General features: G+C 44.9%; 1 protein-coding gene across 7 annotated transcripts in view; it reads right to left on the reverse strand.

Annotated features, from left to right (window-relative positions):
• Nucleotides 1-1,277: 1,277 nt before the first annotated feature.
• plekha7b (pleckstrin homology domain containing, family A member 7b) overlaps nt 1,278-23,189 on the reverse strand; it is a 64,795-nt gene continuing 42,883 nt past the window's right edge. For 3 of the 7 annotated variants that reach the window (XM_076155674.1, XM_076155673.1, XM_076155678.1), the window contains 20 exons: nt 22,712-22,890; nt 20,594-21,007; nt 19,804-20,344; nt 17,409-17,492; nt 16,221-16,361; nt 15,092-15,160; nt 13,932-14,000; nt 12,743-12,823; nt 11,885-12,034; nt 11,279-11,380; nt 11,044-11,155; nt 10,699-10,922; nt 10,337-10,528; nt 10,130-10,247; nt 9,940-10,031; nt 9,104-9,355; nt 6,953-7,180; nt 6,389-6,522; nt 5,960-6,108; nt 1,278-1,527 (listed from right to left, as the gene is read on the reverse strand). In XM_076155674.1, coding sequence (XP_076011789.1) covers nt 1,505-1,527; nt 5,960-6,108; nt 6,389-6,522; nt 6,953-7,180; nt 9,104-9,355; nt 9,940-10,031; nt 10,130-10,247; nt 10,337-10,528; nt 10,699-10,922; nt 11,044-11,155; nt 11,279-11,380; nt 11,885-12,034; nt 12,743-12,823; nt 13,932-14,000; nt 15,092-15,160; nt 16,221-16,361; nt 17,409-17,492; nt 19,804-20,344; nt 20,594-21,007; nt 22,712-22,890 — 3,354 coding nt within the window. In that variant the 3' untranslated portion in view covers nt 1,278-1,504. The remainder of the gene's footprint in view (nt 1,528-5,959; nt 6,109-6,388; nt 6,523-6,952; nt 7,181-9,103; nt 9,356-9,939; nt 10,032-10,129; nt 10,248-10,336; nt 10,529-10,698; nt 10,923-11,043; nt 11,156-11,278; nt 11,381-11,884; nt 12,035-12,742; nt 12,824-13,931; nt 14,001-15,091; nt 15,161-16,220; nt 16,362-17,408; nt 17,493-19,803; nt 20,345-20,593; nt 21,008-22,711; nt 22,891-23,189) is intronic. The other 4 variants (XM_076155679.1, XM_076155677.1, XM_076155675.1 and 1 more) reach the window with 3 other exon arrangements.

Here is a 23,189-nt window from a genome sequence, read left to right on the forward strand (position 1 = left end):
AATAATAGAATGAAGTTTAATAGGTCAAGGCAATCAATGTGGAGGTTCAAAGAGAATGTGGGAGCTATGATGAATGCACATTTTGTACTTTTCCTTTGTACATGTTTAGAATAAAGATACGGCCAATAAATGCATCCGGGAGATATCAGTAAGTACAAAGGACTCGGAGTTCAAAAGTTAATGAGTGAACATGGAGTTGGTTTCTGTGAAATTCAGTCAATTACTATGAAAGATTATCAAGTGATTTATGACTCCGCCCTCCATCCATCTTAGAACAGGCTTCCATAAATCTGATTTCAGATTTCACTCTGTCATATATACATTAGTCTACATTAGATTCTGTACATACAAGCTGATAAGGAAGGCACAAGGGTTGATTGATAAGTTCTGAGCCCGGCACATACTTATCTTTTGTCCAACACTTTCATTTGGGAAAGATGTACATTTTTCCAAACGTGAAAAATGCATTAATTCAGATCAAATCTTTACTAATTTTTGTGATTTCAGACTGCTTGAACTGCAAACCATTAATGACTAACATTTAGTCCTCAAATTATTGTCCTTGTTGGTCTTTTGTAGAGGAATTCACTTTTTTGAAGCTTTTTTACTAGAATCAAGATTTCTTTCTGCAGTTAGTGTACTGGCAGACAAATCTACTGAACATGGGAAGATTTTTTTTAAAATATTTAAGTCAAAGACATTGGCAGGTTTGTCCAGATTTTCACACCCAAACCTGTTTCCTGTTTTACATGAATATAATATAAATGTTTCCTCTGTCTTTGGCTTCAATATGTGAACTATGAAACTATGAAACTCATTTAAACATATGATGCAAATAAACTCATGCATGATCTTCCAAATACTTTGTTAATATCTTTAATATTCACATTTGTTTTTCTTATAAATTTCCATTGTGCAACTTCCCCCTGTCACACAGAAAATATGTTAAAGGTTATCCTGATGTCAGCAAAAATAAGAAAATTCATTTTGGCAAGCTAATCAGAGACTGGCAGTGCTACAGGAAATACATAGGATACTTCAAGTGGTTTGGTGTAAGAATATTATCTGAGTTTTGACAAAAATACTACTGTCATGACACATTTAGGACCTGTTGTTCTCAGAAGACTCTTCCAGAAGTTGACTCACACATTCCATATGTGAAAAAAACATACACGTACCCAGCTGAGTTCACACTGCAGGTAAAGAGATCTCTCCATTCAGTCAGAAGTGGAAAATATTAGTTTAAATTACAGTATACGCTTCAAAGTGCAATAATGTGTAAAAAAGGTTTCTTTTATTATGATGGGGTTAACATGTGTTAGACAGGTCCAAAGTTAATAAGCACAGCAGCCCTGTAGTCCAGTGTCCTCCTCAGAAATAAAAGTTACAATGTTACAATGTTTACTACAGTTCTACTTTACAACAGTGTCGCTGTCCCAGATCAAAGTACCGTCACTCTTTGCTTGCAGAATCCAAGTGTTTGTAGTGTTTGTGGGGTAGCACCTCAGTGTCCAGAAATAGCTTGAGCTGAGAAGTGAGAAGAAGAGAGAAAAAGTAAGTATAAGAAAGTAGGAAATAAAAGAATACATGAAGACTAAATGGATGCATGATACCCAAGGCGTCCAGGCAATGGGAGCTTTTCAGAGGCTCTTCCTCTCCATGTGACAGAGCTTCAGCATGCATCATAGAGAGAGTAAGGGGTGTGTGTGTCTCTTTGTTTCTGTAATCTCAGTATGATCCCACTGGAGGGGTTGGGAGGAATCTTGTGTGTTTTTATAATCTCCACACATTGTAAAACAGGGATATAATTGGACTTCCCTCTGTGCAGCCTGGACAGAGACGCAGACCCCCCACCCAGGTCTGTGTGCAGGGCCTCTGAGGATCTTTTGTCTTTTCTACTTCTGATACTTGCACCTGGGTCATGATTGGTCCAAATATCACACGACTGGCTGAGCTCACAGCCGCGGGGAGACATCAGAAGTTAGGAAAGACAAAAGAGAATGAATAAGAGCTCTACACTCTCTGCTGTGTGTGGTGTTGTAGGACACAGCACTTCCTCCATAGAGTGAGGAGCCTATAGAAGTCATGTTTACTGTATGTAACAATATATTCTTTTATAACCATACGTAAACCTCTGTCATCTCCATGCACTTCCCCGGCATGCGTCCCATTTTTTCTCCACCCGTGCTCCAACAACAAGGAACAATGACGATCACATGACTGCACTTCCTCTGCCACCTGACCCTGACAGTGTAAACATGATGATACCTCTTCAGTGTTGGCTGAAGACCTTATAGTCGGACCACAGGTGGGGAAGAAACATTATTAATTACCAAACACAATCAACACATCAACACATCAATACGCAAAAGCATGCAGTCACACATGTTGGTCATCATGTGGAAGAACACATTTGTACTGTGGACATCAATTTCTGGCTCTGAAACGACAACCACTGCAAATGTATCAGCCGAAGTTTAATGAAATAACACGTTTCTGTTTTTATCTTTGTCTGTCTGTCTGTCGGCAACAAGCAAGACAGGAATCCTGATGTAATGTTATGGACAGGTGGCACTTGGGTCAAGGTTGGTGTCTCCATTTTTGCAAAAATGTGTTTAACTTTCAAGAAAGTGAAAGAGATAAGTGTTCCAAACAGACTACAGATGAAACCTGACATATTAACATGGATTTTAAATGTTGATTCACATGCACAGTCCCTATGTAGACAATCCTGGATCAGATCCCAACCAGGAACTTTTCCCTACTTTGACCCAATTCCACCTTCTGTATCTATAACACTCCTTTAAAACCCATCTGAGACATTTTGAGAGATCTTCCTGACAAAAGCCTCATTTACACCTCAGATTAACATTCAGACGTGTTATTGAATTAAAAAGAAATGAAAAAAAACACAAGTTAATTGTGATAGAAAAGAGCAGATGGGCTCCACTGTGGTTGGGAAAAGGTGAAAACGCAGCAGGTACAGCTCATCTTCACCCATTCTCCAGGAGTTACTTTGAATGGGAGCAACTTGTGATAAGATCCTTGCACCTGGAACGCAGCCAGCGCACCAGAAATGAATCTCATCCACAGACCAAAGAGTGAGGATGAGCTTCAGCTGTGAACCGGCCGCTTTCTGAGATCCAAGCGGCGTCCGAGTTAACGCAAACACATGTTGATGCAAGAAGTAAATACGCCTCTCATCATCAGACGTGAGAGGTGTAAAAGAGCCAAACAGACAGACGGACGGACAAACGCTGGTAAAAAACAGGAGAAATTAGTGAAAACAACATAAAAGAACAACATTGAACTTGCGATTTCTGAAGAAATTGCAAGGCCTAATAGTGAAAAGGTCAAGGGTCAAGTAACAGGCAGCAGCTGGACATACTGACACTGTGTCTTGTAATAGAGAACACTTTCTGCTGCGTCCCTCTCTCCCTCTGCTTCACATGCGACACATTTATCTGTGCTCGGCAACGAAGAGTCGGATTGAAAAGCGAGTAATCTGATATTAATCGTGGCTCTGCGCAGGGGTGGAAGTTCACGCTCACACACCAGACTTCTCCGTGTGTGTACGGTGACGTGTAGGTTTACAGATGGTGAGCTAATTGGCACGGCGGAATGCAGCTGTGCCGACTACTGAACTGTCAAGGTGCTAAATAAGAAGGTGTCTCTTTTGTTAATTACACACAATGCTACAAACAGTCACGCACCGAGCCCTTTCTTTCCTCATCCATCCATAAATATTTTGGCAGTGGTACAAGAAAAAACAATTTACACACAATTATCACAGCGGGATGAGCGGGCCGCCTGCAGATGTTTGTGTTGATTATAATGGGAGTTGACGCAGGGTTTCCCTAACCTAGACATGATGTGTTTCCCACAATCACAACAGCACTGAGAGCATGCAGCGAGGTGCAAAGCACACAGGAGCCCCTTGTTAGAGAGAATTAGTGAGGCCTCCGACACATTAGCACCGTAAACATGCGGTTAGGCCTTACTTCGTTTCTGGGATTAGACAAACGTGTAGTGGATTCCGTTGGTTATTGGCGAGGGAGGCACAGAGGCCATCACCAGAGACACAGGAGGGAGAGGAGGTGGAGGAGGAGGAGGAGGTGGGGGAGGTGGAGGAGGAGGAGGAGGAGGAGGAGGAGGAGGAGGAGGGGGAGGTGGAGGAGGAGGTGGAGGAGGGGGAGGGGGAGGAGGAGGAGGAGGAGGAGGAGGAGGGGGCGGTGAGGAAGGGGAGAGAGGGGAGGGGGCGTTAGCCAGTGGAGGAACTGCAGAGGAAAGCGGAAAGGACAAGAGGGTGAAGAAAGGAGGAGAAAGTGACATTAGACACACAGGCAGCATGAGTGAAAACATCCACTCGTGTTAAAGGAGACATTGTATATTTGTATCATTTCCCCCTCAGTTTCATTGTGTAATATAGTAGAGTCACAGAGTCTTTGGTCCTTTACTCCGCTCACACACAGACATCAGCATGTTACAGATGTGAACACACCTGTGCTGCATTCCACTGGTGTCACCAATCAAAGCAGCACAGCTACGCCCAATCAGGAGAGAGGACACATTTATTGGGAGGAAGTCTAAAAGAAACAATTACTGCAGCATGTTTTCACCCAGTGTTCAGCACAGCGATGTAGCAAGAGAGAGAGCAGTGGAGACGTGTTGTTGTTGCACATTAAAGCTTTAAGCATTGAATATAGATTGGAAGAAATTTAATTTAATGACAAACACAGAAAAAGATATCTTAGTATTTTTAGTGATAGTTTTCTATTTTCTAGGTTTATTTTTTTACTATTTTCTGGTCCATATTGTGCTTTTCCTTATACTAAGCAAAGCTTTAGAACATAATTTTTTACATATTTTGAGAGCTTAAATTTGCCTGAAGGCTGATTTGGAGGCATTTGTTGAGTAAAAGCACTGAGAGTGAATATATTTAGTAAATAAAAAGTAAATATTAAAGAAAATCCTCTTCATTATGGGTCATTATAATATAACCAAATATATAATTAAAGGGAGAAATGAAAGCATAACACCTGTTCTCATCCATGCAGGCTCCATATCTCTCCTTTAATGTCGGCATTATGGAAGCGTCTCCTGCATAATAGCGTGGCAGAAACTCCTCTTTTCATTTAGGGCTTTGAAAATGCACCAACGTTCCGACTTTAACACCAAAGGAAGAGAGAGTGTGTGATTCCGTCTCTCCTGACAAGTTGCCACCAGTTATATTCGCTGACATTTCTCTATGCTGGAAATAATGTTATAATTGTTGACTTTGCCTCACTGTGCATATTAAGCTTCTACACACGCTGACAGCTTGAGTGTTAGCGCGTGTGACGGATGTGTGTGTGTGTGTGTGTGTATGGCGTGCGTGTGCGTGTGTGTGAAAGAGACGGAGAGCGACTTTGACAATCTGCCGCCGCTACTGTGAAAGCGATCTCGCCCGCCTGCTGTAGAGCCGCAGAGATGAAAAGTGAGCGCAGCGTCTTTTATGCAGGTTCAGAGCTGCGTTCAAAGAAGCAGCGGTGGGATGCGGAGTGAAGTCTGAGTATAGTTTGACTGGGTCATTGATCAGCACACAAAATGGCCTCATCAAGCGATTCCTCCCCTGTCTGAAAGATTCTACATGGATTGCAATTAGAGCCTATCTGAGGTCCTAATGCGCAGTAGCGTTTGGTTATTAGGAAATGAATGGCCTTATTACTCCACTCTGCACCTGGCGCCCCTTCTCATCTGCACACCATCAATCTAACATTCTTGAAAGGCAGCTTCCCCCTCTTTAACGGCGGCTCCAACCAAAGGATGTCAGCGTGAAACCCAGAGAATCTTTACCGATACTGTCAGGGCTGATACGCTAATTATTTCTGTGGAATAATAATTGTCAAAATAGATTTTTAAGCTGAAGTATAAGATCTACGTATTACCTACAGCGAGGAAAAGAGTAGAGCTGACAAACCTGCCACCAGTTTGCTCTTGAGCGAGGCCTCTGAGGCCAAAGCGTAGGACATGGTGATGATCCTCTCCTGCTCCTGCAGCGCCGAGTCCAGGGCCACCAGCGCCACCTCGGGCTTGTCCACACACACGCTCGGCGCCAGGTTCTGCACACTGTCCAATCCACAGAGAACCAGAACAAGACAGAGGAACAGTGTGTCACTTTTTAATACTAGCTTTTTGATAAATATTGCTGAAATCCGTGTTAAATCCTGACAGAAATCCATAAATTAATCATTAAATATTTCCCAAAACAGTTTCAAGCTGGTAAAACCCAAATTATTCCAGGGAAACCTTGTGTGATCCTGCTGGAGGGGTTTTCCTCCTGCTACTTGCCCACCTCCAGGGATAACCCATTGGTTGCTTGCGTTAGGGTGAGGTTGATGTGAGTTACCTTGACTTTGCCAGGATGCTCTTGATGCGCTCCACCTTACGATAGCGCTCCTCCACCTCCTGAGGGCTCAGCGGCTCCTCGGGTTCTGAATCCACGTAGCGCTCTGGGATTAACACTTTCTGAGGCAGGGACAGCTACGGAAAACACATATGATGCATGTTTATAGTATCGGTGACAAAATGCAAAATTCCAAATTCCAAATTAAAAGCTTCTCAGGTTCATTACTCCTGCAAAAAATGACTGAAGAGATGCTGAAAACACCTTAATGGGACTTCTGTGTTAATCTATAAACCTGCATATTTACAGTACAAAATGGATTCAAAGTGCAGGGTCACCAGAATAAAATGAGGTTGTGCTTGTTGCAGAGTGAAGGAGTGATGAAATGTTCACAAGTCACAATTGCAGACCTCAAATGGTTCAAATTGGGAATAAGAAGAGATAAACCCCTAAAACTGTACTGTACGGTGTTTAAGTGTTTCCATTTGATTTGTAACCCTGCCCTCGTTTGGGCCGATGCCAATGGACATTAAGGTCTTAAGCTGAGACAGAGATAATTGACCGTACCTCTTTGTTGAGGTCCAGGCCGAAGTCGAGCGGTTCCAGCTCCACCTCGATAGCGGGAGGAGTTGTGGCCATGGAGCGGAAGGTCAGCCATTCGTCGGAGTGCGAGCGCGCCCTCTCTCTGTGCTCGGCGGGTCGTTCCTCCCCCTGGACGCTCCGGACTCCCTGCGCCTCCTCTCCCTGAACGGCTCGCTCCAGCAGCTGCAGGTCAAACTCCTGCTCTCTCTGCCACTGGACAACGGACACAGGAAAGAAATAAGAGGATGTTCTGTCACAAGTACATCTACCTGGGCGAACACACTCGTTATGGCTGAGCATTTCATATAAGCTGTGATGTGTGTGAGGGAGAGAAAAAAGCGTGCATTAAGGAGGAGCATAGATGCAAATATGAAAGTGAAAGCATTCTGTAAACCTCTAGAACAGTGACAGGGAGGACAGGAGACAAGACGAGAGAGGGGGACAAAGACACCAGGCACCACTGTGACATCACTACAACACAACCACGTGCATGTCAGGGAACAAGTCATGTGATAAATAAAAAACATGGCAATATGTGTTCATTAGAAAAATGTTTATTTCTTTTTATGCAAACATCCACACAGAAATGAATGACTGGCAGGTAAAACACTCAAACGCCTCACCTGGGATTTTGACATGAAATGGGCTTCAGGCACTATCAGATTTAGAGACTGTAGAGTGGTAGATGGAGCTACTATAGGCCGTCACCGCGGACGCCGGGTCATTGTTTAAGTGATAACCAAAGGAAGTCATACAAAAATGCTGAGATGACATTTAGATGAATCTGTTTTGACGTTTAGGCATCGCTCTGTGTATGTGAATGTTTCTGTCAGTAGGAAGCATGTATTACATCATGGTGCCTCACACATGCACACACACACACACACACACGCACATGTCACTGCAGAACAAAGTGTGTTAGCATGAAGATGAATGATGAGAGTGTGAGGTGCTGAAAGCTCAGTCACAGTAAGAGAAGGAAACAATGCTGCGATGGGAGACACACTGAAGTACAGAGACATTTAAAGAGCAGTTAGTGTGTTTACATGCAAACACAACACACTGGGATTCCTGTCTGTACTGCAATTAAGGCAAAAGTGGAGAGCAAAATGTAAAAATGGACGCAACGACGGTATTGCCTGTCTGTGACACGGATGAAGCCAACTGATCTAATGATCTAATTCAGTTCTGTACTGTTATTTGACAATAAAATTCAAAAACATTTCCATGACATTTTCATGGTATCTAAGTAAAAGTCATTTAATTTTACTTTTTTTTTAAATATGTCACCAATCGTGACACACAAAAGTGCTTAGTTCAGTTAGAAGAATCACAAACGATCCTTCAACCCCTGAACATGAGGCATGAGTGACACCTGAGACAGCGCTGTCCCTAGTGGTAAATAGTGGAATTCTTTGGGCAGAATTTTTTTTTTTGCCAAATCAGATTCCACGCTAGATGCCACCAGTCGGAGGCACTATAGTTATATATGATAACTTCCATCAAAATGTTGACATTATTGAGCAAATCAATTTAAAAGCACATAGTCAAGCTCTGTTAGTCCAAATACACCTTTGACACCGATTCCAATCTTATTAGGGTTTGAAGAAACAAAAATTAATTTATTGCCTTAAATGAAGTTCCATCATGCGTGTAAGTGCAGTGAGACAGAGGTTGGGTGAAGGTTCAGAGGAAAAACAGAATCAAATCTCAAAAATGAATGATTGTGGAAGACGTATAGGGTTAAAGCCCAGTGTGTGATTATTGTTATTGAGTGTGTTAGTGTATAGTTTTTTGAGGTTTATATTTGTAGTGATCCAGTATGAACAACACCCCTCATCCCTATTGACTTTAAATAAAGTTATTGACGATCCTATAAGATCTGTTGTAAATGTGTGTGACAGTCCTGAAGCTGAAACTAAAGTATTATTGAATGTATTATCTGTATTCCTCATTACAACATGCATGAAACAGGTACAGGTAAAACAACAGTGGGATTACTGCTGTGCACTAATTGAATTTATTGCTAATATGTTAGAAAGTCACTCAGTGAAGATGTGAAGATGTGCAGGAGTAGATCATCATCACCCTCCGTTTGGCTGTCGTCATGCATGAGAGTGTGACTTAGTAACATACTGATCCCAAGTCTGCAGATAGTGGGCGCGAGGATGAGGACGAGGTCCGCGGCGATGAAGAGCCGTGGCGGTCTCCGTGACTCAGGGTGCGTTTGCGCTGGCGGACGAGGGCCTTCTGGTGCCTCTTCATCCTCTCTAGCTGCTCGTCTGCACTCATCTTCCCTCTCTGCTGCTGCTGCTGCTGCTGCTGCTGCTGCTGCTGCTGGGCCGGGTCTCCAGAGTACAGACGCTCCAAGGCACTTTTTGGTCTCTCCTGAGAGGTGTGGGAGGAAACAGAGAGGATAACAGGAGGGAAAGGTGCAGCTCAGGCAAACCAGTGGAGAAAGGAAGAGGCTCCATTTACTTATGATGCAGTTAATGCAGTTAATTTTGTGTGTTCAAACACACAAAATGCTTGAAATGGTTCACGGTACATGACAGTGGAATGTTGTACGTCTTTCTCCGGTTTGTAGGAATACGCCCATATGGTTGTAAGTTACCCAACCCCACTCAATTAAAAGGATTTAGCAGGCTTCCAATCAAACATGAAGGGTGGAATCGGCCGGGTATGAGAAGAGTTCACCAGGAGGCAGTGTGAATGCAGTGTGTGTGCAGTGTGTGTGCAGTGTGTGTGCAGTGTGTGTGTGTCTTACTCCAACCAGAACATTTACATGCCTGAGTAAATCAATTTTTCCCTCATCTTCATCATCTCATAATAGTTTACATTGATTTATGCCAATTTTAATCTAATTATGGTGTTTAAGTTTAAGCTGAATGAAATACTATCGAAGTAAAGATTCCATTCAGATTTAGGAGCTGGAGCTCTCAGATTTGGACGCTCTCTTGTGATGATCTCACCTTCAGGCCGGCACTTGAAGCTGTTCTTCGCAGGGTCACGTACGAGGAGATGTTAGAGGACTGATTGAGCCTGAGCGAGGAGCCGGCCAGTCCTGAGGCGGAGCCAACAGACGATGAAGAACAAACCCAAGTCAATTTAACAAAACCTGCTGCGGCTACATTTCCTCCCTAATCTCCCCACCTCTCTTACCCCTGACAGGTAACGTCTGGTAACCTCCGTCGTGTCCTGACAGTACGATGCTGATTTGGCTGGAGCCGTCTCCAGCTCCCATGAGCTCAGGGTCGCTCAGGAACGGCCGCAGTTCCACCTGAGACGCACAGACGGACGTTAACAACCTGTGCAAAGCTTTAATCGACAAAGTTCCTGCCGTCAAAACACACAAAGACATATATGCACCTTACTGTCTCCGTTAGTGTATTGTCCTATCTCTCTGTCCCTCTTTCGTTCGTCTGACTGCCGCTTGAGGCCGCGGACGGACGTGTGTCTGATGACTGTAGTCTCCCTGGGTAAGGGCGGCACAGCGGGCGGGTGCTCATCAGGACTGTAGAGCTGAGGTAGGGGAGGTCTGGGAGGGGCGTCTTCTTCACCCTGAGTTAGGACAAAAAAAAGCAATTCAGTCCTGTTATTAGTTATTGTCTCAAAGCAAGAAGGTCCTGGGTTGGAAGCCCTACGCTCTCGGTTCCTTCCTGGCTTGTTGAGACATTTGTGCATCTAGAATGACGTCACACTAACCTGTGGAAGCTGATCACTGGACTCACCCATTTAAAAACATCGTCGATGGCGGATGCCGAGTGTGGCATGGGACTGGAGGACAGGGTGGGGGTGTGGCTGGAGGGGCTGAGGTGGGGGCTGTGCTGCTGCTGCTGCTGCTGCTGCTGCTGCTGCTGCTGCTGCTGCTGGGACAATCTCATCTCCATAGCAGACGGGCTCCCAGACATACAAGGCACTGATGACGCCGACACTGAAGGCACAAATTTCCTCTCTGGGGATAATATGTGTATAAGGACATGAAGACAGAAGTGTTACATGGAGACTTGCATCCTGCAGAGACACAGTGTAGTTGCAGAGATTAGCACTGATGAAAGCACAGTGAAGGTGCAGACCTGGGTTTGTCACAGAGGAGATAGTGACTATGTAGTTGGCTTTACTGGTGCTGAGGCCTGCGATGACGTCCTCGATCCTCCACAGCTCCTTCCTGATCTGGATCTTCTCTTCCTACACACACACACACACACACACACACACACACACACGCACACACACAAATCATGAATAACCACAGTTCAGTTTGTTTTCCGTGAGACAGACAGAGGCTCTGAGAAACACTGAGCCACAGACCTGAGAGAGAAAGGTGCGGTTCATCTGTCCCTGCAGGACGGACTTGAGCCAGTCCACGTCTCTCTCCAGTTGGATGTACTCGCTCCACGCGTTCTCCATCTCCTGGAGAACACAAGAGAAGGAACTCTCCATCAGAATGAAGCAAGAAGCAGAGTTCAGATAGTCGTACCATACACATACAGTACATGTGTGTGTGTGAGGAGATGTAACAAAGATTCCAACCTTTTTCCTGAAATATTCCAACTTTTAATTCTCTAATTCTCCTCTGATAATATAAAGTAATGTTCTCAAGTGAAGTTACGACGTTGCGTTTGGTTGCTTCAGGTTTGTCACCTTCATCCTGCGACACGTTTGCCGTTTCCACAAACGGGACCAAAGTGGAACCTGACTTTTGAAACCTGCCATCCCAGATTGTACTAAACAGAGAAGGTGTGAGAGTCTCAGAGCACCTTCTTGATTGGCATGTTCTAACCTGCCAACAACAAAGTGAGCTGCGGCAGGGCGTCATTGCACATTTTAATTTCACTACACTGAAGAAGAGGGGTGTGACATCACCTTTATACTCTATTATAATGAGTGTCATTAACGGCATCTTAAGTGTCTTACTGTGGAGACTTGGGATATGTCGGCCCTGATGTGCACCACATCCTCCTGGAGGAGTTTCTGCTGGTAGGCGATCTTCTCAGCGTGGGCCGGTTGATCTCTGTACTGCTCCATCTGCTGGTGGGAGACGTCCAGCACAGACTCCAGCTTGTCCTACACAGGGAACACGGAAAAGGAGTCATCCTCGGGGTTCCACCTGCTTTTCCAGTCTAGTGCCAAACTCAGAATGAGAGATTTAACTGGAGAAAATTGGTCAACGAACTGATAGTGACATGTTGGAAGGAAATCCCTGCTCACTGCATCTCTGTTTCCTTCTCTGGTTTCCTTCCCACATGCAAGCTCACAGGGCCTTCTTTACTCTCACCATGATCCTGATCCCTTCCCTGGTGCTTAGATAAACTACTGTAGCGAGGCTGTTTGTGTCTTGCTGCAGGTAGAACTGGGTCGTGGTTCTCTACCTGCAGCAGGTGTCCCGCCTCTTTGCTCTGGCTACGCACAGGACGAGTGAACGCACTCAGCTCACTCAAACTTTCATGGAGTATTCAATTAGTTTTACAGAAATCAAACACGGAGGGAGACAAAGAGAGAGACGGAGGAGGGGCAGGAGACAAAGATGGCAGGGAAATGGATCCCGACTATGCAAGACCTCTTTCTCTCTTTCCCCCCCTTCCTCTCTCTCACTCGACCGCGTCTCCTTGGTATGCAAATGAGTACCTATGGAAAGCAGATTGAGCATTTTCCGATTGAGGTCGGACGCTGCGTGCCGCTCATATGCATAATGTGGTCATAATACGAGACAACAACAGAAGAGACAAACAACACATCCATCCTAGAAAATGTTATTGACAACAAATGAAAAACCTTGTCTTCCTTCAGAGTGCGGATCCTGGCCTCCAGCTCCTGCAGAATCTTGTCTTGCTCACACAGTCGGCTTAGTTTGACCTAAAGGAAAGAAACGTAGAAGAGTATCAGGTATAAAGGAAAAGTGAGAGAAAAGTGCCTCTTGTGTTGATCTCTAATAACACCGCCGTGCGCACAACAGGAGACACTAAACAGTCACAAGGCAGGGTGAGATCTGTGATGTGTTTGTATCAGAGCTCGGCGGCTCCCTGCTCATCTTCACTCCGCTCTCTATTCTAACACCACAGGCACAGCGGACTGAATTGATCGTCTACTGTAGTCCTCGCCGTTTGTAAATATGTCAATAAGCCTCATCTATGTGGAAAGCCCGGAGGAATTCCTCTCACTGTGCACGGAGATATCAAAAGGCTTTCTTCAGTCTAGTCTGGGGGTGAGACGTGGTAATAACCATTATGAGTAATCATAATCAAAAATCCATATTTTCAAATTCGCTTTTGGAAGGAGCCGTGTTTATTGAGAGTGACAGATTTGTTTTCACAGAAATGGGTTATGTGTTTATGAAAACAGCGGAAAGACTGCAGAGTTCACAGTCTTCCTCACGCAGTGTATTTTCCTCTCCCGTCTATTTATCATTCTGTTCAATTAATAATTAAGCTGTTTTTTATTTTGCTGCTGTATATTGTTGTTTTTAATTGCATGAAATATTCATTGTTCAGACAAAAATTTACTGGAGATTTCTTATAAATTGTTAAAGTGGAACAATGCTAATGATGAAAAGCCAGGACATGCAGCTTATTTACCTCTATTCAGCACAAAACAAAGCGTGAGAAAAGCCCGATCAGGCAAATCAAAGTGAAAAATTTAACAGCTTAACATCGTAAACTCCCATTACATGTATTTTTCCCTTTAAATTGCAGGGAGGAAAATAAAAGCTGTGGTCGATGCGCTCAGGCCCTCACTGTGCAGCGTCCCCACAGTGTTGCAATGTGCAAACGTTCTCTCCACTGCCTCTGTTTACCACAACTAAAGAACACACTAACCACGCTAAAACATACACTAAAGTCAGATTAAAGACAGCTGTGGACTGTAAGTAGTAGGAAATGAGGCTCTTAAGAAAAGAGAGAGATGGATAAACTGGGTGATTATGAGTTCGCTCCGACCCTGAGGCAGATGAGTGGGATTCACTTACATCAGCATCACTTTCTGCTATTTTCACAGGTCTGGATGTTCTTTCTTTCAGACTTTCACGTCCTGTAACCTGAAATGCCCAACAGCCACAAATAACCCAAAAGTTAGTTCTGGATATCTGGAGGACAGATTTTTAGACAGAGGACAACGTCTTAAAGCGACAACACAAGCTGGGCGAAATCAGGCAAAATGACTGAACAACGTACATGAGGGGGGGAAAGAAACAATCAGACGAACTGAAACAGAGAAGTGCAGGAGCTGATCAAACAAGACGGCAGAAGCAGAGCGACAAAACATGTTTGCAGATGCCGTGTCTGCTGCGTCTGCATCTTTAAGGCCCAAGAACCCCATAGCTGCTCTGCCCTGGATGCTTATCACTGTAGTGCTTTAATAACCATCTACTTCATTTGAACCATGGGAGGGACACATTTCCTCAAATGGTATTATTATAATTCACAACCATCTTGGAATGAGGTCATACTTTCCCCCCCCAACAGGAAAAGAGAATAGTGTCGTGAATGAATGTCATTTCAGATTTCAGGCTGATGTCCACTAAAGTTATTCCATCGGTTATACTTTCAAATGCTACATTATATCACTTGTATTAGGTGCCAGTACATTTAACATATTTCACCCTTGAGCTCGTCTCTTTGATCTAAAAAGCAAAACAAAAGCAAAGGGTTAAATATCTGACATACTGTATATATTTAGTAAATCCAGCAGCGCTTAGCAGCATGCAGGCTTCCTTCTATCATCACATCCCATAGCGGTGGAGGAGTGTTATACACAAAATACATTACTCAAGCTTCAAAGAAGAAAGAAGTATCATCTTTGAGTCCATTTTGGGTCGGAGCCAACTGTCCTCTGGTCCCTTTTGGGTGTTGGAGCTGGATCAGGTATCAGACCTCTACCTCACACCATATACCTGAGCCAGTAGAGCTTGCTCCTGTACATCCATATAGGAACTGGAGCTCACGTGTGGTATGCTTGTAAATGTAGACAATAGACGGCACAGGGCAGGAGAGTGAAGAGACAGGAACAGGGAACGAGGGAAAGAGGGAAAGAGGGATGCCAGTGTGGACGGAAGTAGCAGGAGAGCGGGGACAGCAGTCCAGAGAAGGGAGGTGGGGAGGAAGAGGAGAAAGATGAAGTGATATTTACTTTATTGGGGCCCACCTTCAGATCTAGATACTCCAGGTCCTTCTTCAGTTGTATGTAAGTATCGTCAGCCTTTAAATGAGCAGCGGAGAGATCGATTATATGACCAGAAGCTGCAAAGGAGAATGTCTGACCAGATGACCCCTAAGTGCCCTCTGATGTCATCCAGGCTTTTCTGACAGGACTTAACTTCACATTTTATATATGCACCAAACTGTAATCAAGTCGTCATTACATCCGCCAAGGAGTGTGTGTTTGTGGTCAGAGTTTGTTTGATTGTTTGGCTGGAATGGAACTTTTACATATTTTCAGTTTTTTTGTAGCCCCTCTTTCAATTTTGGTCAATCGTCACAAAATCTTAGATGAAGTCAGACAGAAGTTGTGAGAAGTGGCTGATGCTGTAACCAAACGTGTGCTGGACTCCTGCAGTCACTGCTTGCTGAAACATCCATTAACCTGATGGTGGCGCTATAACAATTGTTAGACATGACTTGGCCTTGGCGGAGGTACAGTACGGGCTCTCTGAGTCTCTGCTAGTTATTGTTGATGTTGTTTGATGTCATGTTGGACTTCATACGTACTGTAACTGTGTTTGTACAGATCTACATACGTATGGCTGATGGGCAGAGAATGGTTGCGTGTTAGAAACTGGGTGGATTTGTGTCTCTTGAGCACCGTTGCAGCTTCTGCTAGTCTGCCTGATGGCCGCCTCTGAGCCACCAGGCCAGGATGTGACTGTGTACACATCTGATTGTTTTGTATTCTTGATGGATTACTGATTGTGCTTGTTTATGTCTGCACAGCTCTCAAACAAAGGAAAATGGCAAATGCAGGCTCAATGCACAGTTTACAAGCAACATGCTTCAAATTAGACAAATGGCTCTGAAGGCTTTATACGGTATTAGGTGGATGAGTGAGAGTGTTAAACACACCAGTGTGTAACCAGTACTGTGCACAGCCTACAGTGCAGCTCATCCCATGCCAAAATGGTTGAATAAACTTATCAGCACAGTCTTATGAATGATGGAGGAGGAATGTATGGGACTGGCTGGTCGGAGGAGGAGGGGGCACAATACACTTGCAGGGTTCCAGTGTGGAAAAAGAGGCTTAGGGAGGTACAAAGGCCCCTGACCTGCATGCTGGGGCCCAGAAGGCCGTTGTGCTGGTGCTGCTGCTGCTGCAGGTGAGCAAACGCATCGCTGGGGCTTTGCACACCAGCCATCTTGGCCTGGTGCCTCCGGAGCTGAATGAGGAGCAGAGTCAGCTCCTCTGGCTGTAGCCAGGCCCGAGGGGAGGGGGGTCGCGGCCCAGAGGCCAGTGAAAGCGCAGAGGGATGAGAGAAAATACTTGAGAACCATCAGGGAGGTGCAGTGGCTGTGGCAGCTTGCAGAGGCACAGGAGCCAACACAGTCAAGCTTTGATTAATGTCCTGTAGCACACTCGCTGAGAATAACACTGATGATGTCACATCTAGAGCTGCTCTGTAGAGACTGAGCTCAGACCGTCCAACAAGGAAAACAAAACTGCAGTAAAAGAAAACTTTATAAAAGGGTTTCTAAACTTATTTCCTCATTCAATTCCAAAACTTTCTAAAACAACCAGGATGGGGCCGTGTTCACTGTTACTGTGTGGATCGCACATTTAAACATGTACGCGTGTTTGCTGCATCTTGGGACAGTAATCGACTCTGATCCATCAATTAGAAATAGGATTTAGCAAAATAAAATGTGCTAATCTTTACATCTGCACATATAAAGGGACGTGTTTTGTTGTCATACTTGAGCCAAACGCCCAACAGCTTTTAATTTGAGCTGCTCCACATGTTCAGGGTGAAGCACTGCATTGCTTTATAATTATATCACTGGCTGTGCTGTGTGCTGTGTGTGTGTGTGTGTGTGTGTGTGTGTGTGTGTGTGTGTGTGTGTGTGTGTGTGTGTGTATGTATGTGCGTGTATATGTGCGTGTGCGTGTGTGTTGACACGCCAAGTGTTGACAAGTTGTATCGCGACTTGTCCTGATTACAATCATTAAAATATTCCAGGACTTTCCAATATTTTTTCAATTTCCAAGATAAATCTAGGCCTGGGAAACCAAACTCTATGGTTGTTGTTGTTTAACATGCTGGTATAAACCTTGTTTACATGGATTGCAAAATCTTGTAATTGTTTTTGGAGCAGCTATAGATTCTACATTGATTATGAACCTTAATCATTTCTCTTTTGAGTGGAAACAGATGGATTAGCTTCACTACACACTAAAGCTAAACAATTTAAATTAGAGCCAAGTGATAAAGTGTTAAATGTATAAAGAGGGGTCGTACCGTTTTGCCATGCAAACTGGGTGCACTGACGGTGTGTGTGATGTAGCCCATGGCTGGTATGGACCGCCTCTCTATTTGAGAAGTCTGTGGAGAAACAAAATCCATCAAGACATCATAACAAAGCTCACAGAATAACTCAATAAACAGGTCACATCTCTAATCTAATCTAATGTGTTTTATAAGTCTCAGATCTGTGGCGTAAACAAGACTGTAAGCCGCACACACACTCCTCCATCACACTCCACTCAAGTTGCCTCCAAGTTCCCAAACAAATCTGCCTACACAGCACATTTCATTTTCTTCATCTTCCTCTCTTTTTCATCCCTGCTGCTCCTCTCTGAAAGAAGGTGTGCCCTCGGTTCTGACGCTTCGGGGCTTCAAAAGCATTTGACGTTTTTGCTTAACACACAGAATTAGTGGGAAATCGGGGGCCTGCTACACAACCTTAAAAGGACACAAACAACAAGAGATTTAATTAACTACACATAAATTATACTAAACCTGCTTTCTTAAAATAACATTTGTTTGCTAGCAGCGAGCGCAGCAGTGTGAGCCGCTCCCTCACACACTCCCAGGCCACTATGTTTTTTGCTGTATAATAGGTTTTTTATTTAAATGCGAGATCAGAAGAAAGAGACCGCTGCTGATGTTTGAGATAGAGTAGAGATGTTTATAGGGTGCCGAAGGAGCCCAGGGCAAAGTGGAGGAGCTGCTAATAAAACATACTTCTTAAAGCTATTCCACAGAGGCACACACACACACAGATTGCTGCTCCTCCAACCAGAAAGCACCAGCAGCCTCAAACATGCTGGGTGCTCCGAAACTAACTTCATCTGCTGACTGAATTAAGTTCCCACAACAGCTGCACCCTCGGATGCTCCTGCTGCAGTCGCTGCGGCTGCTTTGTTCAAAATGTATCTGTGTGTTTTCCGTAATTGAGCATCGTTCAGATTTTATAGTTATAATTACCGTCTTGTCAAACGGGGTGAGTGATGAGCAAACTGAACGCCTGTGACACTTTGTTTACCCGTGTGAGGCCGGCGGGCCGGTCCAGAGGCCTGTGCCCGCTGGCTGAGTGCCGTGATGGATTGCGGGGGGAAGGTTCTCACATGTGGAGGGTGTGGTGTGGAAACAGCGCAGGGTGTGGATGGCAGGACGCCTCCATACGCCGCCTACTGTGGCAATAGCGGTGCCTGAGCCGAGTGTGTGTGTGTGTGTGTGTGTGTGTGTGTGTGTGTGTGTGTGTGTTCGTGTGTGTGTCTGTGTGTGTGTCTGTGTGTGTCTGTGTGAGAGCGTCAGGTTTGAGGAGCGGCAGGGCAGCAAGCTTCTTTGTTTTTTTTTGCTCACATACACACACACACACTCACACCACCTGTGGAGTAGGCCAGGGTGTGGACTGTGTGAACTGCCATCAAAGTGTGTGAAGTGACAGCTTTCTCATGCTAATCTTCCCATGGTTGCATCCTCACCTCGCTTCTGCCGTCCACAGTTGCTTCTTCTGTGAGAATGCGACCTTTGTGATTTGGCTCATTACATGTGAATCGTCACGCTTTGCCACTGTTCCATTCCAATGACAGGGCATGGACTCTACAACATGTTAGTGTGTGTGTCAGAGTCCCAGGGACGCAGTATGGGAACACATTCTTAAAGGGTGAGACTGAAAAGTTCCATATTCCGCTCTGACTGAAGAACAGAGGTTCATTTGCACTCACAGGAACAACTGAGTGTGTACATGATTCCAAATACACATGATGATAGTGATGTCATGCATCCACCTCCAGCCTAAAACCTTTAGATACCATTAGTCCCTCTTCAATCACATCTCTAAAGTGACTGCTGTGGGAGCTTTCCCTTTATTCATTTCTCTGTCTTCAGGGTTCGGGTCCCTGAGCTTTCCTCCACATCTGCTGCTCTAAAGCGCCTCGTCTTCATTTACTTAACAATTTGACAGCTCCACACTCTGGTGTCTCACAGAGCATTTTCACTTTGATTCGTCTGGATTGTTGTTTAAAGATGCGACCCGCTGACCTTCTGTGTTTTTAAGCATCAAATGAATCTAATTGCAGTAACTATGGAGCTCTCAGTTCATCCACTGATACACTCGCTTGGTCTATTGGTTTTGTATGACTGCCGGTGTTGAGTTGTGTGTTTTTAACATCCAGACTTTACAATCGGCCCCCTGGGATAAGGACAGCTGCCTGAATCTGATGAAGGCATTTAATCAGCATCCTCACCATTATCCATCAATAGTTGGTGCCAGTTTCCATAGAAATGTACATAAAACCAAAAGATTGAGTTTTCCTTAGGACATTTAACAATTAATAAGAGTAATACTGAGTTCTGAGCTTTACACAAATATCAAACATGGCAGGAGTGTGTGTGCTGCCGCTCCTACCTGGGAGAGATGGGCACAGATATGGCCTGGGGAGTTGGATCTTGTGCTTTCCCCAGGTGCTGCTTCATCTAAGGGCCTAACTGTGCGTCTGTCTGAGGGGGTGTGCGGCCTGCGGGGGGACAGGGGTTTGAAGGAGGAGGGTACCGTCGGCGGGACTTCACAGGGCGACGGGGGCACAGAGATGGAGCGAGGCATCTCCAGGGTGACCCTGAAAGACGCCGTGTCTGTGAAGTTGGGGACGGCGTAGATGGGCGCTGTGGGGCTGCCGTGCCGGAACTGTTGGCGCTGCTGCCACTCATACAGCTGCCACACCATCCCCTCCTTGGTGGCCATGCGCTCGTCTGTAGACATGCGGAAGTGGCTGAGGCGATCGTGGGCGTATTTGTAGTCGCTGGGCAACTTGCACGTCACCGGGGGAGAGCCGTTGCCAGATGGGAGGTGAGGACTCTTTGGCAACGACTGATAGGCGGCGTCCACAGAGATGGATTTGGGTTTGAGGGGAGGAGTTCGCCGAGGGAGGCTGTAATCCCCAGAGTGTGCACTAAGAGAGAAAGACACAAGAAATGAAGAAATATTAGACACAGGGTGGAGTAAAATAAAGTTAAGTGAGAAATACTAATATAATATATAAACAGTGAAAAATAATTAGAAAAATAAATAAATATCAGCAAACAAGGAAAATAATGTAATTACATAATCAACCACTAGGAGGAGACATTTACTCTTCTACTCCTGAAGGAATCTCTGAACATGATTTTGTGGTGCAGCTCATTGAAAAGGACAGACTGACCTCTTCTGCTGGTCTCCTTTCTGAACCTTCACCCAGTGCTCCACCTGAGCAAGCGTAGTCTTCCTCTGCACGTGTTTCTCAGTGTCTGTCCGGGGAACAAAGCCCCTCTTATAAACAACATTCCCGTTCTGCTCTGGCTGCAGGGTGACTTGCAGTACAGTCTGATGGCCGCTCTTGTGCGAGGGCCCGACGGCCGAGTCTGGGGAGAGCCTCTCGTGTCGGTCCTCTGGGCCCGACGGCGCAGCTTTCACTTGGATCTCCGGCCCGTACCTCACCTCTATGCCGTTATCTTGGGGTTCCTCTCTGTCCGGCCGCCGAGCGCTCTCTGGTTGGATTGAGCTCTGGTGGTTGTGGACGTGATTCGCTTGAGGGACTGCTTGCTGCTGCACGGACTTCTCTGGCTTCTCCACCTCTCTGTGACAAAGTGAGACAGGATGATGGAATGTGACGTTAACTACAGTGGATCTCGTCGCTCCTGTAAAATATGATACAATGACAACATTATCCTTATTATGGGGAGTGTGTGCAGTGCAGTACAGTGTTGAAATATTAATTCATATAATGACTTTTGCACATGACTGCAGCTCATTCACCCTCTTCACTGACCGTTGAAATAAAATATGTTAGTGTTTCACGCAGAGGATAACAAGCCACAATGGAAACTCCCATTAGCCTGAAGTGACCCTGAATGTGCTTCCACTCTGCTGGCAGACAGAACTGTTACACGTGGCCTGATGTATTGCTTCGGTCCCTCTGAGAAGAGATGAGATCCCATAGGGAACGATTCAATAACTTTGCATCGCATTGCACTTTCTCACATCTTTCAACCAGAGAATAATGAATGAGAGTGGAGCTTTTGACGGCGACAGAGCGTGAGTCTGCAGGAAAGATAAATGAGAGCCATTTTGTTTCTAATAAATAGCTTCAAGCAGCCAGGCTCCCTCCTCAATCTGCAGGAAGAATTCATTACATTTTCATCTAAATTCATAAAAGCATTGTCTACTTAAGGGAATGAGGTGGAATCTGGTTCTACATACCTGTACAAGTAAGTGTGTCAGATTTCTATAGAATGGGGCGGCGGCACAGGATTACAAGTAAAAGTGAGTTGGTGTTTGTGATCACCTGACACATTAAGATTGAGCTTTGTGCTTTATTCATATTTCATTATAGCAAAGCAGCCCATATAATGTATTTTTGATTGACGTTTCATAACTAAAGGGATCAAGTGAGAAATGATGATTTGGTAGCAATGAGCTCTGTTTGCCTCTAGGTGGCATCATTGCACAGAGAATCCAAGCCACACAGCTCTGGCTGATAAGATGATGAAAGGCTCCTAATGGCGTTATCACAGACAAAGATGCAGCATGAGACTGCGCCTCATAAATCATCTTCGCACGGTGTGGATGTGTGCCCGTTAGATCCCACACTACGCCAGAAACAGCAGAACATCTCCTGAGGGTCTCATCTGGACGAGAAGGGGCTGCAGTAACCCTGATCCAGACGCAGCACAGCCACAGAAGCCCAGCATACATCTGACTACTAAACCTGCAGTGCACGACTGCTCCATGAACGTGAGGAACAGGAAGTAGAGGCTGAGGAAGGTTGATTGAAGGTTAATTATTAAAGATAAAAAATAACAGCTAGTAATTTCATCCATAAATTAATAAACAAAAAACACCTAAAGAGAAATCAACAATTCCAAACATAATTCTAATTGTAATTGATTGACCATATAAGGGTTGAAGTGACATCAAACATTCATTTACTGCAGTGTTTTGCATACTGTATATTCCAACACATACAGAGAGTCAGTCATCAGCAGATAGGACTCTCTACACACATTGATCCTCCTTTAATATGCAGCTGACTGGCATATATTAATAAATTCATAAAAGATTCAGGAGCACTGAGTGGAACATCGTAGTTGCAGCATGAGAACCTGGACAGTGGACAAATCCTGCCTTGGTAAAGACCTGACAGACGGACAGGGTGATGTGTGCTGTCCCCAGAGAGACGACTGTGCTTCACAGGAGGTGAGATGTTACTCAGAGCCCGACTAGAAACAGACGTGAAGCTTAATCTGTGGAAGGAGAGAGAGAGAGAGGGAGAGAGACCAACCTCTTAATGGTGTGACTCTGCTGCATCAGCGCAGCCTGGTTCATGGCCCGGATCCAACCATTCATGTCCTCCTGTGTGTCCGCACTGAAGAAATATGTCCGCATCCCGCAATGCTCTGCCTGCGAGCCAATCACAGAGTTCTTATTGTAAATGTAGGAGCGCATTCCTGTGTGGCTCGCCTATCAGAGACACAGAGAGAGAGAGGACACACAGGTGAGATAAGAGTTCTTCAGTTTCCTGTTCAGTGAGACAGAATGCAGCTCAGAGGAGATCACAGTCATGATTTACAGAGAAAAGTTGGAATATTGTGTTGTTGTTTTTTCTGGCACTCACAAAGCAACATAAGCAAAGTTTTCCAACTGCTGTGAATAAAATCAGCAGGGGAAAATCTGCAGCAAACAACAAAACTGTAGCAAACACACACACAGACACACACACACAGACACACACTGGATTTAGCTCTTGTTGTGATGGCATA

Source organism: Genypterus blacodes, unplaced genomic scaffold (genome assembly GCF_046128005.1).
Source record: "Genypterus blacodes isolate CSIRO-AG114 ecotype Tasmania unplaced genomic scaffold, CSIRO-AGI_Gbla_v1 ptg000067l_1, whole genome shotgun sequence".
NCBI classification, from domain to species: Eukaryota; Metazoa; Chordata; class Actinopteri; order Ophidiiformes; family Ophidiidae; genus Genypterus; species Genypterus blacodes.